This window comes from Poecilia reticulata, linkage group LG18, assembly GCF_000633615.1.
Source record: "Poecilia reticulata strain Guanapo linkage group LG18, Guppy_female_1.0+MT, whole genome shotgun sequence".
In the NCBI taxonomy this organism is placed as follows: domain Eukaryota; kingdom Metazoa; phylum Chordata; class Actinopteri; order Cyprinodontiformes; family Poeciliidae; genus Poecilia; species Poecilia reticulata.
The window spans coordinates 7,568,362-7,583,959 of NC_024348.1; the positions used below are offsets into that span (position 1 = coordinate 7,568,362).

Consider the following 15,598-nt stretch of genomic DNA (forward strand, 5'->3'; position numbering starts at 1 on the left):
GCCATGCCAGCCTCCACCACTGGATGGCTGTTATGCATTCATCGCTTTATTAACCAGCTCTAGGAGAACTTGCCTGTCTCTAAGATTCAAAAGCTGCGAAGTATTTAAAATGAAAAAAATAGATGAAAAACTCCCAAATCACACAGCTCTGCCCAAGAGAATGGAAACATTCTCTTGGGCAGAGCCCTTTTGTTAAGGCTCATGACTTCTGGATTAAAGAGTCTAAACTTGAATTATTTGGATATCAGAAGAAGAAACACCTGACCTCCTTAAGAGCTGTGAAGCACAGCAGTGGAAGTGTTGTGGTTTGGAGATTATTTGCTCCACCATGAAGTCTTCTGTGTATCGGAGGGCGGTGGAAGAAAACCTTAGACTACCTGTGAAAATGTCAACTTTCACAGAAAGAAAGAATTGGACCCTGCAACACAATGACCTAAAACATACGGGTAAGTGGTTCCTCACCTAGAAACCACTTTTTTGTTGATATGTTAGGGCTTAATGAGTGAATCGTTGACGTTCTGCTATTTTTTTTTTCAGGAGTACGCATTCGTAATGTGTGTTTTCTAGATGACGACAACAAAACCCCACAAGGAGAACATTTAAAGCTCCACAGAGCCTAACTAGGAAGAGTGTTGGATCAGGCTCAATGCGGCTTCTCTTCAGCATCCTTCCTTTGGACTCGGTGACAGCTGGAACAAACGCATCTCAGAGTTTCTTTAACAGGTTAAAACCTCAGAAGGCTCGTCATTTCACTGATATGGCGCTGATCCAGGAGCAGAAAGTGACAGAGATCCAGAAGCTGTCAGCCTCGCCGCGCCAGCCGCTGGCTGCGTCACACCAGGCCCGTCTGCGGCAGCCGATGTCGACCCCCCGCCTTCAGATAAGTTGTGACAGCTGTAAATTGAGAGGGGGTGAGTGGAGGAGAGGAGGGAGCTGCTATTTTTATCTCCCATTCAACCGGGTCGAGAAGCCGTCTCTCTCTCTCTCTCTCTCCGTCTCTACTGAAGGCCGTCGGACCTTCTGGATCTCTCCTTTCTGCCTCAGCAGAGAACCTTCTGGAGACCGGGACGCGGCATTAAGACCAGCAGACCCTTGGCAGTCGGGGGAAGGATTTCAAAGCAGAGACGAACAGATTGTAAAGACAGGGAAGAAGACGTCAAGAGACACCAACAGGCCCAACATGGCTTTGCTGTGCTACAACAAAGGCTGCGGGGAGAAGTTTGACCCAGACAAGAACAAGGATGGTGAGCTCCTTCTGCCTGGTTCGGTCGTTTTCTGCCCAGCTCGTTGCGTTATAGTTGACTTTGTAAAGAAGCTCTGATCTTTTCTGTTTCTCCTACTTTTGAGGAGCCATCACAAAGTTTTCAAATTATCCTTTTCGCTGAAGTCAAGCACATGTGACCATGCTTGTGTTTTTTTTCTGGCCTTGATGTTCAAATTAAATAGAAATTACTGGTAGGAATATGCAAGGCCTTTATAAACATGCAGATATGTAAAGAACAAGTGATTGTATTGAATTTTGTTGGAAAACAGAAAAGCAAAAAGCTAGAGAGTGAGGCATGCAGCCACATTTTTGTGGAAGGATTATAGGGCCTGGAGATCCTTATATGGGACATTCATCACCTCTACACAGCCAGGACTGTGTGTATGTGTGTGTGTGAGCCAGGTTTTTATATCCTCGTGGGGACCTACACGGCATTGTGGGTTGTGGGGACCACTGCTCCTTGTGGGGACATTTTCTTGATCCCCATGAGAGAAAATGCTGTTTTTGGGTTAGGTGACAGTGTAAGGGTTAGTGTTAGGGTTAGGCTATAGAAAATGAATGGAAGTCATTGTAAAGTCCCCACACGTCATGAAAACACAACTCCTTTTATAGTGTGTGTGTGTGTGTGTGTGTGTGTGTGTGTGTGTGTGTGTGTGTGTGTGTGTGTGTGTGTGTGTGTGAACAGCTGTTGGGTCCTGCTGACTGTGTGGGGAACTATATGCAGACTAACATTTCCCTGCTTGTACCCTTTCCTGAAACAAACTTCTAGAAAACCTCAAAGCTGCTGAAACACTGAGTTCCTTTAAATCAAGGCTAAAAACCCACCTGGAGCATTGATCAACATTTTTGAGGTGTATTTGCTTTATGATTTTGATGATGACAAAATGTAATGTTAATTGCTTGTTTCATAATTGGTGACTGCATGATGTTTTTATGATTTGAACTCCCTTCAAGAAATAAGCTTGTCTTCCCTCCCCAACAACAGATTCCTGCCTCTTCCATCCAGGAGTCCCCATCTTCCATGACGCCCTGAAGGTGAGCCGATCTCCAGGTCCGCCCTGTTGGTCCAGAATGTAAACAGCATCGCTCCACGAACGTGTGTCTGTTTTCAGGGTTGGTCCTGCTGCAAGAAGAGGACGACAGACTTCTCAGAGTTTCTCTCCATTAAGGTAGCAAGAAAAAAAAAAGCACATTTAATTTAAGATTTGGAGTATTTGGAGAGTGAGCAAACAAAGCTATCAGGAGATATTCAGCTCCTTTTGATGAAACTTTAATCAAGCAGATGGGGGAAAAAGAAAAAAATATCCGCTGGAGAAAAACTGCTTCATGTAAAAAGAAGTGAGAGAAAAGCGTTTTTGACTTGCACCAGTCGGAGAACAGCTAGGCGGTGAAATGAACCACACGCTCCAGTGAAACCAGTGGATTATTATTTTTGTTAGTGAACAAACTAAATTAAACCAACTAAATTTAAGGACTATTCCACTTAAGTTGAAAATGTTAAACATTTAGACTGGTCTAAGCTAAAATGTTTTATTCATTGATGAACAGTCCTTATTTGTGGAAATAGACAAAAAAATGAATTTTTAAAGTTTTATGGTATTAAATGGAAATAAGAGACAAAACTGCGGACTAAAACTGAACAGACTCAATGAGTCTACGCAGATGACAAAAAACAGCTACTTTTTTGGTGACACATTTGCTGCTTTTACAACAAACATTAAATGCATTTCTTTTAAAACACTTTTAAATTGGCTTTTTCTTCCCGTTAAAACTATCTTGAAATGGACACTTTTAATCAATTAAAATATTTTAAAATATATACAGTTTATCGTTTAACCGATAAATTGTTGGGCGATTTTGGGTCCAACAAAATAGTCCAACTATCCAGTGATACTGCCACTGCCAAGTTTCTGATAAACTTTACATTTATTATCGGCAAAAAACTCCATGTTTGAATGCAACAATTCTATTTTCAAATGACTTACATTTACCAGCATATGTGACGTCATGGGAGAAGAAATCAGTAATTAATCGTTTTTATCTGTTAAGGTCGGATTGAAACATTTAAGTTTGGCCAAATAAAACAAAATATTTTTCACGGTCTGCTAACTATCATTAACGCGGATGTGTTCACCCACAGGGCTGCACCCGTGGGCGCCACAGCGACGTGAAGCCCCAGGAGCCCCTGAGGCCCGAGGTGTCATCCGATAAGAGCGAGATTAAACCCGCCAGCGACCGGGAGATCATGTACCAAGGCCCCAAATCTGCCGAGGCGTTGCAGAAAGAGAGACCCAGGTGAGGGATGGAGCTTCCACCCTGCAACACTCTGAGGTGTTTTCAGTTTGCTCAGACATCATCGAGAAAGGTCAGGGTGAGGTCAGCTGCAGCGTACGCAGTGTAATAAATAATTCACTGTAAGCCTATCCTGTGTATATTTCACTGTTAACAGAAGTGTGTGTATGTGCGTGCATGCGTGTGTGTCCACACAGTTCAGACCAGCCCATGACCAAGTTGCCCCACAAAGTGTCAGCATCTCTCGTTCAGGCGCTGGAGAAACTGGGAGTGGACAGGAGCGCAGAGAGCGAGAAGAAAGGTCAGTCCTCCTAAAAGCGACTTGAAATTCTCAAGAGAACCGGGAGCAAAATTCCACATTTCAGCCTTAAAACATGAGCTGTCACTTCAGAGCTGGATATTAAAGCAGTGCTTCAGTTTCTCAGCTCCATTTCTTTTAAAGGAACGAGGATCATCATGTTAACGTTGATTGAATCCAAATCTCTTTTCTCAAGTTTTACAGCATCCGTCCGCCCATCCGTAAAAAGTCTTCAAATTAAGACCTTTAAACGTCTTCAAACATTGCAAAATATATAAGTAAGTTGTTCTTACTTTTTCTCGTGACAGGACTAATCTTGTATATTCTATGGATTTTTTTTCTTGCTGGACTTTTACTTTTCTGTCTGGCAAACGTTTGAGTCACACGCAGGCATCTTTATTACAACACGTGAGGCTGTTGAGGCTAGCACTAGCTAGCTAACTAGAAAGGGTAAATTTATCGCCTGTTTGCTCTACAACGTTTGTCTTTGCCACGGTTCACTTCTGTTGCCAGCTATGAGCATTCCGTGCAGATAAGCTACGAAAAATATGCAGTTTTCTTTTGTACATTTCTGTTTTGATACAGATCTTAAATTTAATTCATAATAGCCTTAAAAAGCTACTAAAAAGTTTTTTTTTTTTTTTTACCATGTTAGAGAGCATCTTGAATGACTAAAAAAATAAAGCAATTATTTTTCTTTTGGATTCTCAGACATGCTCTGAATTTTACATTGCTTATACAATTTGACAAAAGCTCTCACTTACTAAACTGCTGAAACAAAAGGCTGAAGACAATAAATCCTGCCACAGATTCAGAGCTAAGGTTTGCTCCTTTGGTCTTTGTATTTTATTCCTACATTTCACTCTACAGCTACATATTTTTTGATAGAGCAACACAAACTAATGAATAACTGTGAAGTTCAATGTAGTATTTTATATTCTGCTGAAGAGAAGCATTCAGTCAGCATTAACCTGCCACTGCCATGTTTCAATGGCGATTCTGGTTTCGGATAAATGTGTGGTCTTAGCGTTTTGCATGTAGCATTGAATTTCCACAACTAAAATTTGTCTCTACTTTGAAAACCATATAAAAAATATATAATGTTTTCTATAAATATTCCAATAAGAAAAATACATCACTCCTTTTTTTATAAAAAGTGTACATATTTTGTTTATTTTAAATTCCAACACATAAAATGGTTCTTTAAAAATGACATCTAGGTTTGCTAAGTTGTCTTTTTTTTTTTTTTCCAAACGTGTGGCTCTAAACGGCTTCCTTTAGCTGGGCCGAAGGTAAAATGGCTGTTGTTTGTTCTCTATCAAACCTCTGAGGCCTTGACCGAACAGCTGCACTTATATCAAGACTAAATTACACACACAATTACTAATCAGTTGCCGTCTGAAGGTAATCATTTGCTTTAGACTTTATTTGCAGGTGTCAAAGTGAAGCGGCCGAATACAAATGTGCGCACACTTCTTCTGTAATCATGTCTAGTTTTGGCAATATTAATACATCAACACTGGATTTCATTCGTAATTCAACAGTATAGTTCAGTCCTATCCTTCAACCCAACTCTTTATTATTCTGCACCTGTATGCTGAAAGATCCCTACATCTTTTTTCTCAAAGACAACTGGAATGAAACAGTCCTCACCTGTCTCTCTGTTGTTGTTTCGTCTTACAGAGAGTGAAGACGTTATGCACGGGACGCGCTGCAAGAACACAGGCTGCAAATCAGTGAGTGTCTGGTGTGTTTCTGTGTGTGTGTGTGTGTGTGTGTGTGTGTGTGTGTGTGTGTGTGTGTGTGTGTGTGTGTGTGTGTGTGTGTGTGTGTGTGTGTGTGTGTGTGTGTGTGTGTGTGTGTGTGTGTGTGTGTGTGTGTGTCTGGCATTCCTGCCCAGGCCCAAAATAGTCGCTGATCTGACATCAGCAAAAGCTGAGAAATTCATTATCTGCAGCGGTGGCTGATGTCTGCACATGGGCGGAAACTGCAAGAACTGCAGAATGAAGTGATTTCACATTAAGGTTTAATATTGGCACTGAACTATACTTGAATTATTTTAATTAAATATCAAGGCAATGTATGTCTATATAGCCTTCTTTTACTGAGCTCCGCTTAAATTTCAGTGTCAAGCAGTCAAGACCAAGACAAGACTTTTAGGGACCGAGACCACTGATATGTATATTATATAATTATAAGTCAAGACCAGTGCCCCACTCTAATAGGTGACGTTAGCTTGTGCACAAAGCTAGCTAACGTAACGTGACAGCTGACAAGAAACGGAAGTCTTGCCCTGCAGCTTACAGTATACTGTACATAGGTAGCTAACTTAATATGTAGCAAACATTGATTAAATTGTAGAGAGTTTTGGTGCTAACGTTAGCTTAGCTAGCATCGCTAGCACATCTTTTATATAAACTTACCTCTCGTTATTTTTCCTTTCTAAGTGACGATAAAAGTTTGCCCTAGTCCCCACAATCTGTGAGGTCGCTGTGTGCCTTCTTCTGGATGTTGTTTTACAAATATGTAGACTTTATGATGTAGCAGCCAAAACTGTATTGACTTCCTCCTGCTCCTATGGGGACGGTGACAGCGGCAACAAAAATATATTAGCATTGAGTCACGTTATTGCTTGGATATGAATCTGCAGTCTTTCTTTTCTTTTTTATTTATTAGCATGAAAGAAAGCCTGCTAATAAATAAATTTAAACATGTTCCAGGTGTGTTTGAGCAGAGACACATCTAAAAGTTGCAGGACGGTAGCCCTCGAGGACTGGAGTTGGTGACCCCTGCTCTAGAAGTACTCTAGAATCTAGAGAGAGCTGGTTTTACAAAGTTTTGCACCATCTGTAAAATACAAAATCAAACCCTTTAATCTCTCTTATATTGACACAGTTTTGATCTATCATCTCTAAAACGCAATGAAGTTTCTGGTTGGCATGTAAAGAAAACGTGTAAAAGTTCAAACTGTCTGTGTAAGGAAATTTATTTCATGCACATGGAGGATTTTATCTACAAATATTTTCTTCAGCTAATCAACAAAAATGTGTATTAATAGTTAAAACGTTTTTACCAAAGCACACACAGGTCCTACCGCTATACACGAAAACACACAAACACTGCTGTGTGTCAACTTTCTTCCTAAGGCTTCTGAACCTGTAAGGTTTAATCGCTCCATCTAGTGGACATATCTAGTAACAGCAACATCTTTCTGAGACATTTTAAATTAACTGCTGGTCTCAAAGTAGACCACTGGAACTGCACAAGCCTGCATATGTAAGATTTTCAGGTTTATGCAAAGGCGTAGTTGGTCTAAAATTGCACATCTGGATTAGAAGTTTGTAGGTCAAACACTCCTGGTTGCTGACCTTATCCTGTGACTCTGGATTCATTGATCAAAGCATCTCTGATCAATAGCATCTCATCTGTTTGTTCAGGTCTATGAAGGCCCGGACACAGACATGGAGGTCTGCACCCACCACTATGGAGCGCCCGTCTTCCATGAGGGGTAAGAAGGAAAGAATTCACTGCTGCATGTTTCCCTCTTGTTTGCTCAACGTCTAATCCATTATTCCAACATCATAATATTTGCATGGCTCCGCTCTCAAACAGCAGCTACATGGTTTCTATAAAGCAAGAGTGTTAACAGTGTGAAGGTCGTGAGAGGAAAGCAAGAAAGGAGGCAGCTGAAACGGGAAAAAACATTTCTGCAGGTTCCACTAGCTTAAATTTAAGACCTTTGTAGATCATTATGAATGACTTTTAAGGCCTATATCTCCAAAATTTCATCGAGCCAACTGCATCCCTCCATGATAGATGGAAAAACAAAAACAAAAAAACTATCTAGCTAGCTAATCAGCAGCTAATTATCAGTAACCTCAACCATCTCAAGTCAAAGAATGCAACTAAAATTTTTCTTTGATAGAAAAGTTCTAGGAGAAAAAAAATCATACATAGGCAATTAAATAGTCCTGACAAAATAAAATTTAAGACCGGTGATTGACGCATTAAAGGCCAGCTTGCTTTTTAAAAATTAATTTTAGGCATTTTAATATCTTAATTTTAGATACATGAATCTAAGACTTTGAGGAAGTGAATTGTTTCTGGTGTTCTTCTTTCTCCGCATCAAACTGCAACGATTTCTTTATCTAGGTACAAATACTGGAGCTGCTGCTGCATAAAGACAACAGACTTCAACGCGTTCCTGGACCAGAAGGGCTGCACCACGGGGAAACACCGCTGGGTTGCAAAGCAGGTACACGCACCACTTACATCTGAGCAGAAACAGGCAGAAGCTCTGTCTCTCTGTGAATAATTTTTTATTTTTTATGTTCTCAGGATAAGAAGAAAGTGGCATGTCGACATGACTGGCACCAAACTGCAAACACGGTGGTGGTAACAATTTACGCCAAGAACTCAAATCCCGATTTCTGCAGCATAGAAGCAAATCCAACAGTGGTGAGCAGCAGGAATAATCATTCAGTGTTGATACAGACGTGGGGAAAAAAAACAAGAAAGGCCCAGAATTATTCATGAAATCAGATCCATGAACATTTATGGAGTTTCACTTCTGTTTCCTGTCTTGCAGCTCATATGTCAAATCCAGTTTGAGAACAACAAGATTTTCAAGAGAGAATTCCACTTCTGGGGGGAAAGTATCACTAGCAACCTCTGATAAAGTTGTAGTTATTGGTGCAGACAATCGTTTCTTTAACTAGAAACTGATATTTATCTGCTCTGTAATGATTTTTCAGGTGATCAATGCCAAACAGAGTTCGGTCAACATGGTCCCGTCTAAAGTGGAGATCACGCTCCGTAAGGCCAACCAGGTGTCCTGGGGCAAACTGGAGGACCCGAACTACACACCGGAGCCGGACCCCGTTGACGACGACGTCGTCGCCGATGACAACCAGGAGTCCCAGCAGCCCGACTGGGACATCGCCGACGACGACATCAGCGACTCGGACGAGGAGTGGGCCTACGACACGCCGCAGAACAAGAGCCAAGGGGTCGAGAGTGAAGAGCAGAGGAAGAGGAGGGAAGAACAAGAGGTGCAGAATCTAAAAAGGAAGGAGGTGGAGGAAGAGATGAAGAGGCTGATGCAGGAGCAGCAGAGGGCAGAGGAGCAGAGGAGGAAGCTGGAGGAGCAACGGAGGGAGGAGGAACAGGAAGGATATGAAGACATGCCAGACCTGGAAGATCAGGATGCTTATGTGGAGTGATGTAAAAAAAACAAACAGAATGTTCCTTATTTTTAGCAACCGATGCTAAAATACTCTCATTTTCCTACAGTACCTTTATATATCAGAGGTGTTTTTGAAGAACCAAACCTGTTGAAATCTTTTAATTATGCAAAATACATAATTATAGAATTAAACTTTTTTTTATGTCTGTTTCTCTGTTTAAAGTTTTTTAGTATTTTTATATTCGACAAACTATGAAATTCATGAAAATAAGATTAGCACGGCTGATGTTAGTGAACTTTAACATCGTTCTGTGCATGAGAGAGTAGCTCTTAAAGGAGCGATTCCACAGCTTTATGTTAGAAAATGAAGCTAAACATCGAGACATTATGTAGCTAAATGTTAAGCTCCAACAAAAATTGTGGTTGTTCAGCTTAATATTCTGTCATTTAGCTGAAAAGCCTGTAGACCTTTAGTAATATTTAGGATATATATGACATATAGTTAAATATTTCGGAAGGTTATTATACAAAACTGGCTGTTTTCAAATTTATATTCTGTTATTCCCTCATCAGAAAACATACCTGGAGTGATGCTCTGAGTCTTTCTTGGATGTCTGAGAAATCCTTGAATCCTCCATGGCAACCATTCAGGGGTGCCTAAACACTTGCTCATGAAAAGAGCCGCCTATTATCCAGAGCTCCCAATTCACAGAGCAACTCAGCTCCTACAAAGTAGTGGCAGCAGCGATTAGCAAACACCTGCTGGGCTCATCATACAAACCACGACGCTCCAAGAATGGATGTAAACGGCATCATGGAGAAGTATCGTGATTAGTGTTGGAAGCTTCTTAAAGAGACAGGCCAAATTCAAGGTGTCAGGTATGACTATGATGCAAAGTCACATTTCTTTTAAGTTATTTTTTACATATACAGCATTTTCATAAATTAGCAAAGAATTAAACATGGCTGCAGTCTGAAAAAGAGAAGTCTAAGTGAGACTTTACGTTCCACACATAATGGAAAGAGTGAAAGAGTGATGTGAAGAAGCTGGAAGCTCAATGACTCGGTGTCCTTTATTTGTAAAACAAGCACTTAAGATCTGCAGCTGCTGAGACGTGCTTAGATTGTGGGTCAGCACATTGTTTTCATCAGTAAAGGCCTGCGGCGCATCTGTGAGTCCAACCTACACAGCGCTGCTGGTGGAGCGACAAACACAACATGCTGAGACATTGTGTAGTAAAAGCTCAATTTAAACAAAAACTGGTGCTTAGTTACATGAGTAGGAGTGATTCTGTACAGGGCTGTGTTTTTAAAGCTTTAATAATACGAAAAATAGTTTCCGGTTTTGATTTTGTTTGTCGTTAATCAGAAAAGCTAAGAGGGCCACAGATTTGGATTAAAATATGTTCATATTTTAGAGTGGCCCCAATCTCTCTCTACATAAATATAATTTAAAATCTATGGCTATGCTTCAAAACTGATGTTCACAATATCCTCCTGACTACCAGGAAAAAAAATATCGTCCAATCACAATTTTTTTTAAATCCCAGAGTCTTTGTAAGGTAATAAAAGGTTTTATGCACTTACTTTGTCTCTTCCCAAAAAATGTGTTATTACTCCTAAATGCCATTTTTATGAATTAGAAAAAGGTACGTACAAAAGTCCCACCCCTTCACATGTGGTGTCATTGAAAAGCCCTAAATGTCCTCTGTAGATACCAAAAGGAATTAATTCAGTAGAATGCAGGGGGTGGGAGATATTCAAGTTTAGAAATGTCCTCTACAGAGGACAAAAATGAACTACTGGTAGTCAGGAGGTTAAGATAGAAATACATAAATATTGGAGTAGCTAGCTAAACTTTTTAAAAGCTACATGAGGTGCATTCATGTTAAGTCCTTATCTTTATGACTGATCACTTTAAATTGTACAAAATTCAACATGACAAAAAGACAGAGCCATCACACTTCAATAATTCATTTAATCTTCAGAGGGTTGCACTGACTTCGTCTTTGTTATACACCGCACATGGTAGCACACGAAAACACCTCAAGGTCGTGCAACATCTAGTCTGGCTTACCGCACAGTCTCTGCTGCACCGACTCCGTTAAAACATTTTCAATTTCCTCCGCCGGCTTTTTAACTGCAGCTCCAGCGAGTTTCCATCCAAATCCCCGTTTTTGCATTTTGAAAACAAATTACACAAAATATAGAAAAAAAATTACAATCTTTAAAAAGAAAATCCAAAAGACAGTCAATAAAATTATTCTTAAAAAACAAACAGGCAACCAGTTTTTTTTTGTTTTTGTTTTTACAAAATGGCTTTCATACCTCAACATCTTGGTCATCGTTTTCAGTACAGCATATTGTAATCAAACTGAAAAGCACTCAAAGATTGGCTCGACAGCGGCTGAACACCTCGGCTGTGTAAACGAGTCATTTGTAATCCATAAATAACACTAGACAGTTTCAATATGTCGACTTAAGATTTTCAGAATAATTACAGTTTTCAACATCTTTTACACTGCGGTTGGCGCAAGGACATCATCACATCATTTAAAACCACCAACATAATAAACCTTGGTTTTTACATCTGTATTTATATACGCTTTATGATTGGTTAGATATTACATTTTACCAGCACATTTGTATCCATATACAATATCTTAAATAAAATATCTTTTCATCAAATCAATTTTTTAAAAATTCACTCAAAATTTCAACACACATACATATGCAAATGTTTGTTTTTTTTCCTATTAAGTTTGCGTCGTTGTAAAGTGCAAGGCAAAGATACAGTAAACTTTGAAATGTACGACACGCAACGACTTTCGCATCTGAAGCGTGTCAAAAGCTTGCACACACACGCTTTCATACACACTCATACGGACACACGCACTTCGTTAAGTCTTAAACCCAAAGTACAGACATGGCACAACAACCACTAAAGCCTCTAAGGTTTTGAGCATGTAGCTGGCACACTATGGATACAGTAGCACAATCCTACCACAGCTGAACATCTACAGTGCCTCACAGTGACTACTTCCCATCAAGCCCGATTCATCTGAACAAGTAACCAAAATTAATAGCCGATTTTTTTGTTTGTTTTCGCCAGTAGCCTAGTAGAAATGCTAGTAGCACAGCTAATGTATGTGCCTTTCAAGCTTGAAGCATATAAACTTAACAGTTTAAGTTAAATTTAAGAATCCAGAGTTTTAACACTTAAATCAATGTAAACTAAATTAGATTAAATATGGAACGGCTAATTTTGTGCCTCGCTTTAAGCTAGCTTGTGGGTTAAGTAAGCTAATTCTATTTAGCCATTAAATTTCTCAGTACATTATCACATCTAAAATGTTCATGTTGTTACTCCTTTAACAACTATACATCTATATTTTTACTTATGGTTATGAAACAAAAAAAATTCAACATATTGGTTTAAACTCCTTTTTAAACCAATAAAAATGTTTATTTTATTGGTTTAATAAAATAAACCAATATTTTATTAATATTGGTTAATATTAATAAAATATTAAATTGTACAGTTTAATATTTTAGTAATAATATTAAATTGTACAGTGCCGAATTTCTACAATACGGCACTGTAGAAAGTGCCGAATTATAGATTTTTATGGCTATACGAAGCCTATCGTAAAGACTAATTTATACTTCCCAGTTTATCTTACTTTCCACTCAATATCAGGATCTATAAACATGATCTAGGGTCCGCTAGCGCACACTTGGGAAATTGATGTAAGCTAGCCGCTTTGAGTGGCGTGACTGTAAAGCAACCAGATTCAGGCTAGCTGATAGTCTGACAAATAACGTTAAATACTCGTTGTTTTCTCATTAGAAAAACAGCAACATTTTCATTTTTAGAACTTAAACAGTAAGTAAATTTAGAAGAACTTTATATTTTGTTTGTCATTTCTAAAGTGTCCAAAAAAAAAAAAAAAATCTCACATAAAAATGTCACTTATAAATGGTAATCAGGAAGTCTATGGTCAACAGAAGCTCAAAAAATATTTACTTAGAATAAAAAATTGTTCAACAATGGTCCTTCTGTATGTTCTCAAAAACTAGTATGGCGTTCACAAACATAACGCAGGTCTCAACAAGCAAGCTAAACTGTGAGGCGATTTCCACTGTGAGGCGAAGAAAGGCTTGGCGTGCATGCAGGGACACAGGATGTGTGATTGAACTTCTCAAAGGGGGAAGCAGCAAAGCCAGGACAGCTTCACAGATTACCATTTAGGAAAATAAGGTATACAAAAAATAGATATATATTTGTCATAATAATAATAGCTTTTAACCACAGACAAGGCAAAAAAAATCTAATACATAATAGTTCTTATTCCTATATTTAGTATACAATCATGTAGTATGACAAAGTAAGAGCGACACACTGAGAAGCTGCTGAGTCGTATCAAAGTGTCCTTGATGCTTCCTCCTCCTGTAAACGCCGTCGCCAGACAATGGCAGAAAAGGATCGGCCTCGCCGAGTCGTTTCGTCCGGTGCTGCTCCTCACAACGGCTCTGAATTCAAGTGTAAAACACGCACAGCAGGGGGAGAGTTTCCTCCCACGTAAGTCACATAATAAAACCCAACGACGTACTTCTAAACCCCGCCGAGTTCTCGACAAAATGATTCACGCTTTTCTCGTTTTTGTTTTTGCAGCGGAATCGCACGAGTTCACTGAAGAACCACTTTAAAAGGACGACAGAACCGCCGCGGAGCCAAACGGGACAGCATCTTAATTCACAGGTTATTAAAAGTCCACACAAGTACATTCCTTAGGATATTTTTGTTTTGTTTTTGTTTTTTTGCAACATTGAAGATATTTTCCAGTTCAGCAGACGATAAAGCTGAGACATCTCAGTTTGTTCATTTTTCTTGATTTTGTTGCCGTTGGGAGTTCTCATGGCAGTAGCAACAAGAAATAAATATGCAGTCCAAAGGCTAGTCAGAAGTTCGACATATAAAGAAAAATAAAAAATAAAAAATCTAGATTGTAACAACTTATGATAAAACCTGACATGCGAGGTCAGCACCACGTAAACGCATTTCCTTGTTTTGCCACTACCTGCATGGTTTCTCTCTTTGACTTGCACTCAGAAATAAAAACAAAATGGCGGCATTAAAGCAACGCCACGCAGAAACAGGCCCCACTTTTTAAAAAAAGATGAAATTGGAGGGGGGAAAAAAATACCTGCTGGTTTGCAAAAAACCAGATGACGAAGAAGTAAAACAGAGCAAAACGCTTAAAAGTAGGGAAGAAGGTATTACTTCAGGTTGCGATACCTCTGGGAAGCCGGGGGGCCTCATGACTGGACAGGAAGCGGGCGAGAGGGGGTCGTGCCCTCTCCTGTCGGAGGGGGGTATTAAAGCGAGGCGCAGGTGTTCAGTTGACTGAGGAATCTGCCTCGGCTGCTCCACTTTTAAGATCCCACGTTCCTGTAAGAAGCACAGAAAACGATGGCAATTACAGGACAGAAAAACACAACTTTAAATTCATTTTTTTTAAAGTTTGCAAACTGTTGTCAAACATTGTTAATGGAGCATTAACAGATTAACCAAAAAATAAATAAAAAAAACACAAGAGAAACCTACAATATCCCATAAAAAGGCTGGAAAAGAATATTAATAAAAAACAAACTAAGGAGACTATTACAGGCATATTTCAAATACACTAAAAATACAGAACAAATCAGTTTATTCTAGTGTGAATGCTGTAGGCATTGAGTTCCACCTTTCTGGTTGCTCTGTACATTTCACCGCGCTTCTTCTCCTGCACACTTTGTGCTATTTTCACCATTCAACTTTTATACTATTCAGCTTGCTTACCTAATGCCGGCAATATCTTGGTATTCATAACCTTCATACTTTTTATAAAATTCAGCTTTTTATGAATTTTTCATCCCATGGGGGAAACCGCTCCATCCTGTGGCAGAATTGAGAATTACAATATAAAATGTCAGTTGTGTTTCACAGTCAGTGTTGTAGTACTCGAGATCAGTCTTGGTCTCAAGACCACTTTTTTTTTTATCATTAATTTTTCTAAAAATAAAAAACAAGCAACGCTTAGCCTGGCGGGGGTCCTAGTAAAGCATGGCAGGCCGCCGGGCTTATAATACACTGGGGGAAACCCGGGGTTCTGGTTCTGAGCTCAGTGAATAGTCTATATATTCAATATGTAGTAAATATTGATACTCTATCAATATCTATTGCTATTGATTATGTTTATCGCGATATTGCCTAGCTCTAATTGGGGGATTTATCACCCTCTCACATTCAAACACGCCTCTTCTTAGTAGCTAAAAACTTAATTCCTAACAACCACAGTAGCATCAGACTTTAGTTCTTTACAACATAAATATTTACAAAATCTAAATCAGGTTGAGTTGACACAATTTCTTTTGGACATCAACAGGATTAGTAGCAGATCATCACTCATCACGTACCAAATGGTACATTGCAGACTATTGAGTCCACCTGAATAGAAGCCGCACAAACTGACTTTGAAAAGGAAAAAAAATATATATATATATATGCATATCTGTA

General features: G+C 39.3%; 2 protein-coding genes across 4 annotated transcripts in view; one reads left to right on the top strand and one right to left on the bottom strand.

The window, feature by feature from the left end:
* The first annotated feature begins 966 nt into the window (after window positions 1-966).
* Window positions 967-9,626, top strand: LOC103480390 (cysteine and histidine-rich domain-containing protein 1). The gene is made up of 11 exons (XM_008435317.2): window positions 967-1,244; window positions 2,250-2,299; window positions 2,377-2,433; window positions 3,405-3,559; window positions 3,754-3,857; window positions 5,538-5,590; window positions 7,292-7,362; window positions 8,007-8,109; window positions 8,193-8,312; window positions 8,443-8,505; window positions 8,609-9,626. Exons 1-11 carry the CDS (start codon window positions 1,181-1,183, stop codon window positions 9,074-9,076), a joined length of 1,308 nt encoding a protein of 435 aa, XP_008433539.1. The 5' UTR covers window positions 967-1,180; the 3' UTR covers window positions 9,077-9,626.
* Window positions 9,627-12,963: 3,337 nt separating this feature from the next.
* The window catches only part of si:dkey-172j4.3 (diacylglycerol kinase eta), a 76,909-nt gene continuing 74,274 nt past the window's right edge, over window positions 12,964-15,598 (bottom strand). For all 3 annotated transcript variants that reach the window (XM_017310526.1, XM_008435318.2, XM_008435319.2), the window contains one exon: window positions 12,964-14,491. In XM_017310526.1, coding sequence (XP_017166015.1) covers window positions 14,439-14,491 — 53 coding nt within the window. In that variant the 3' untranslated portion in view covers window positions 12,964-14,438. The remainder of the gene's footprint in view (window positions 14,492-15,598) is intronic.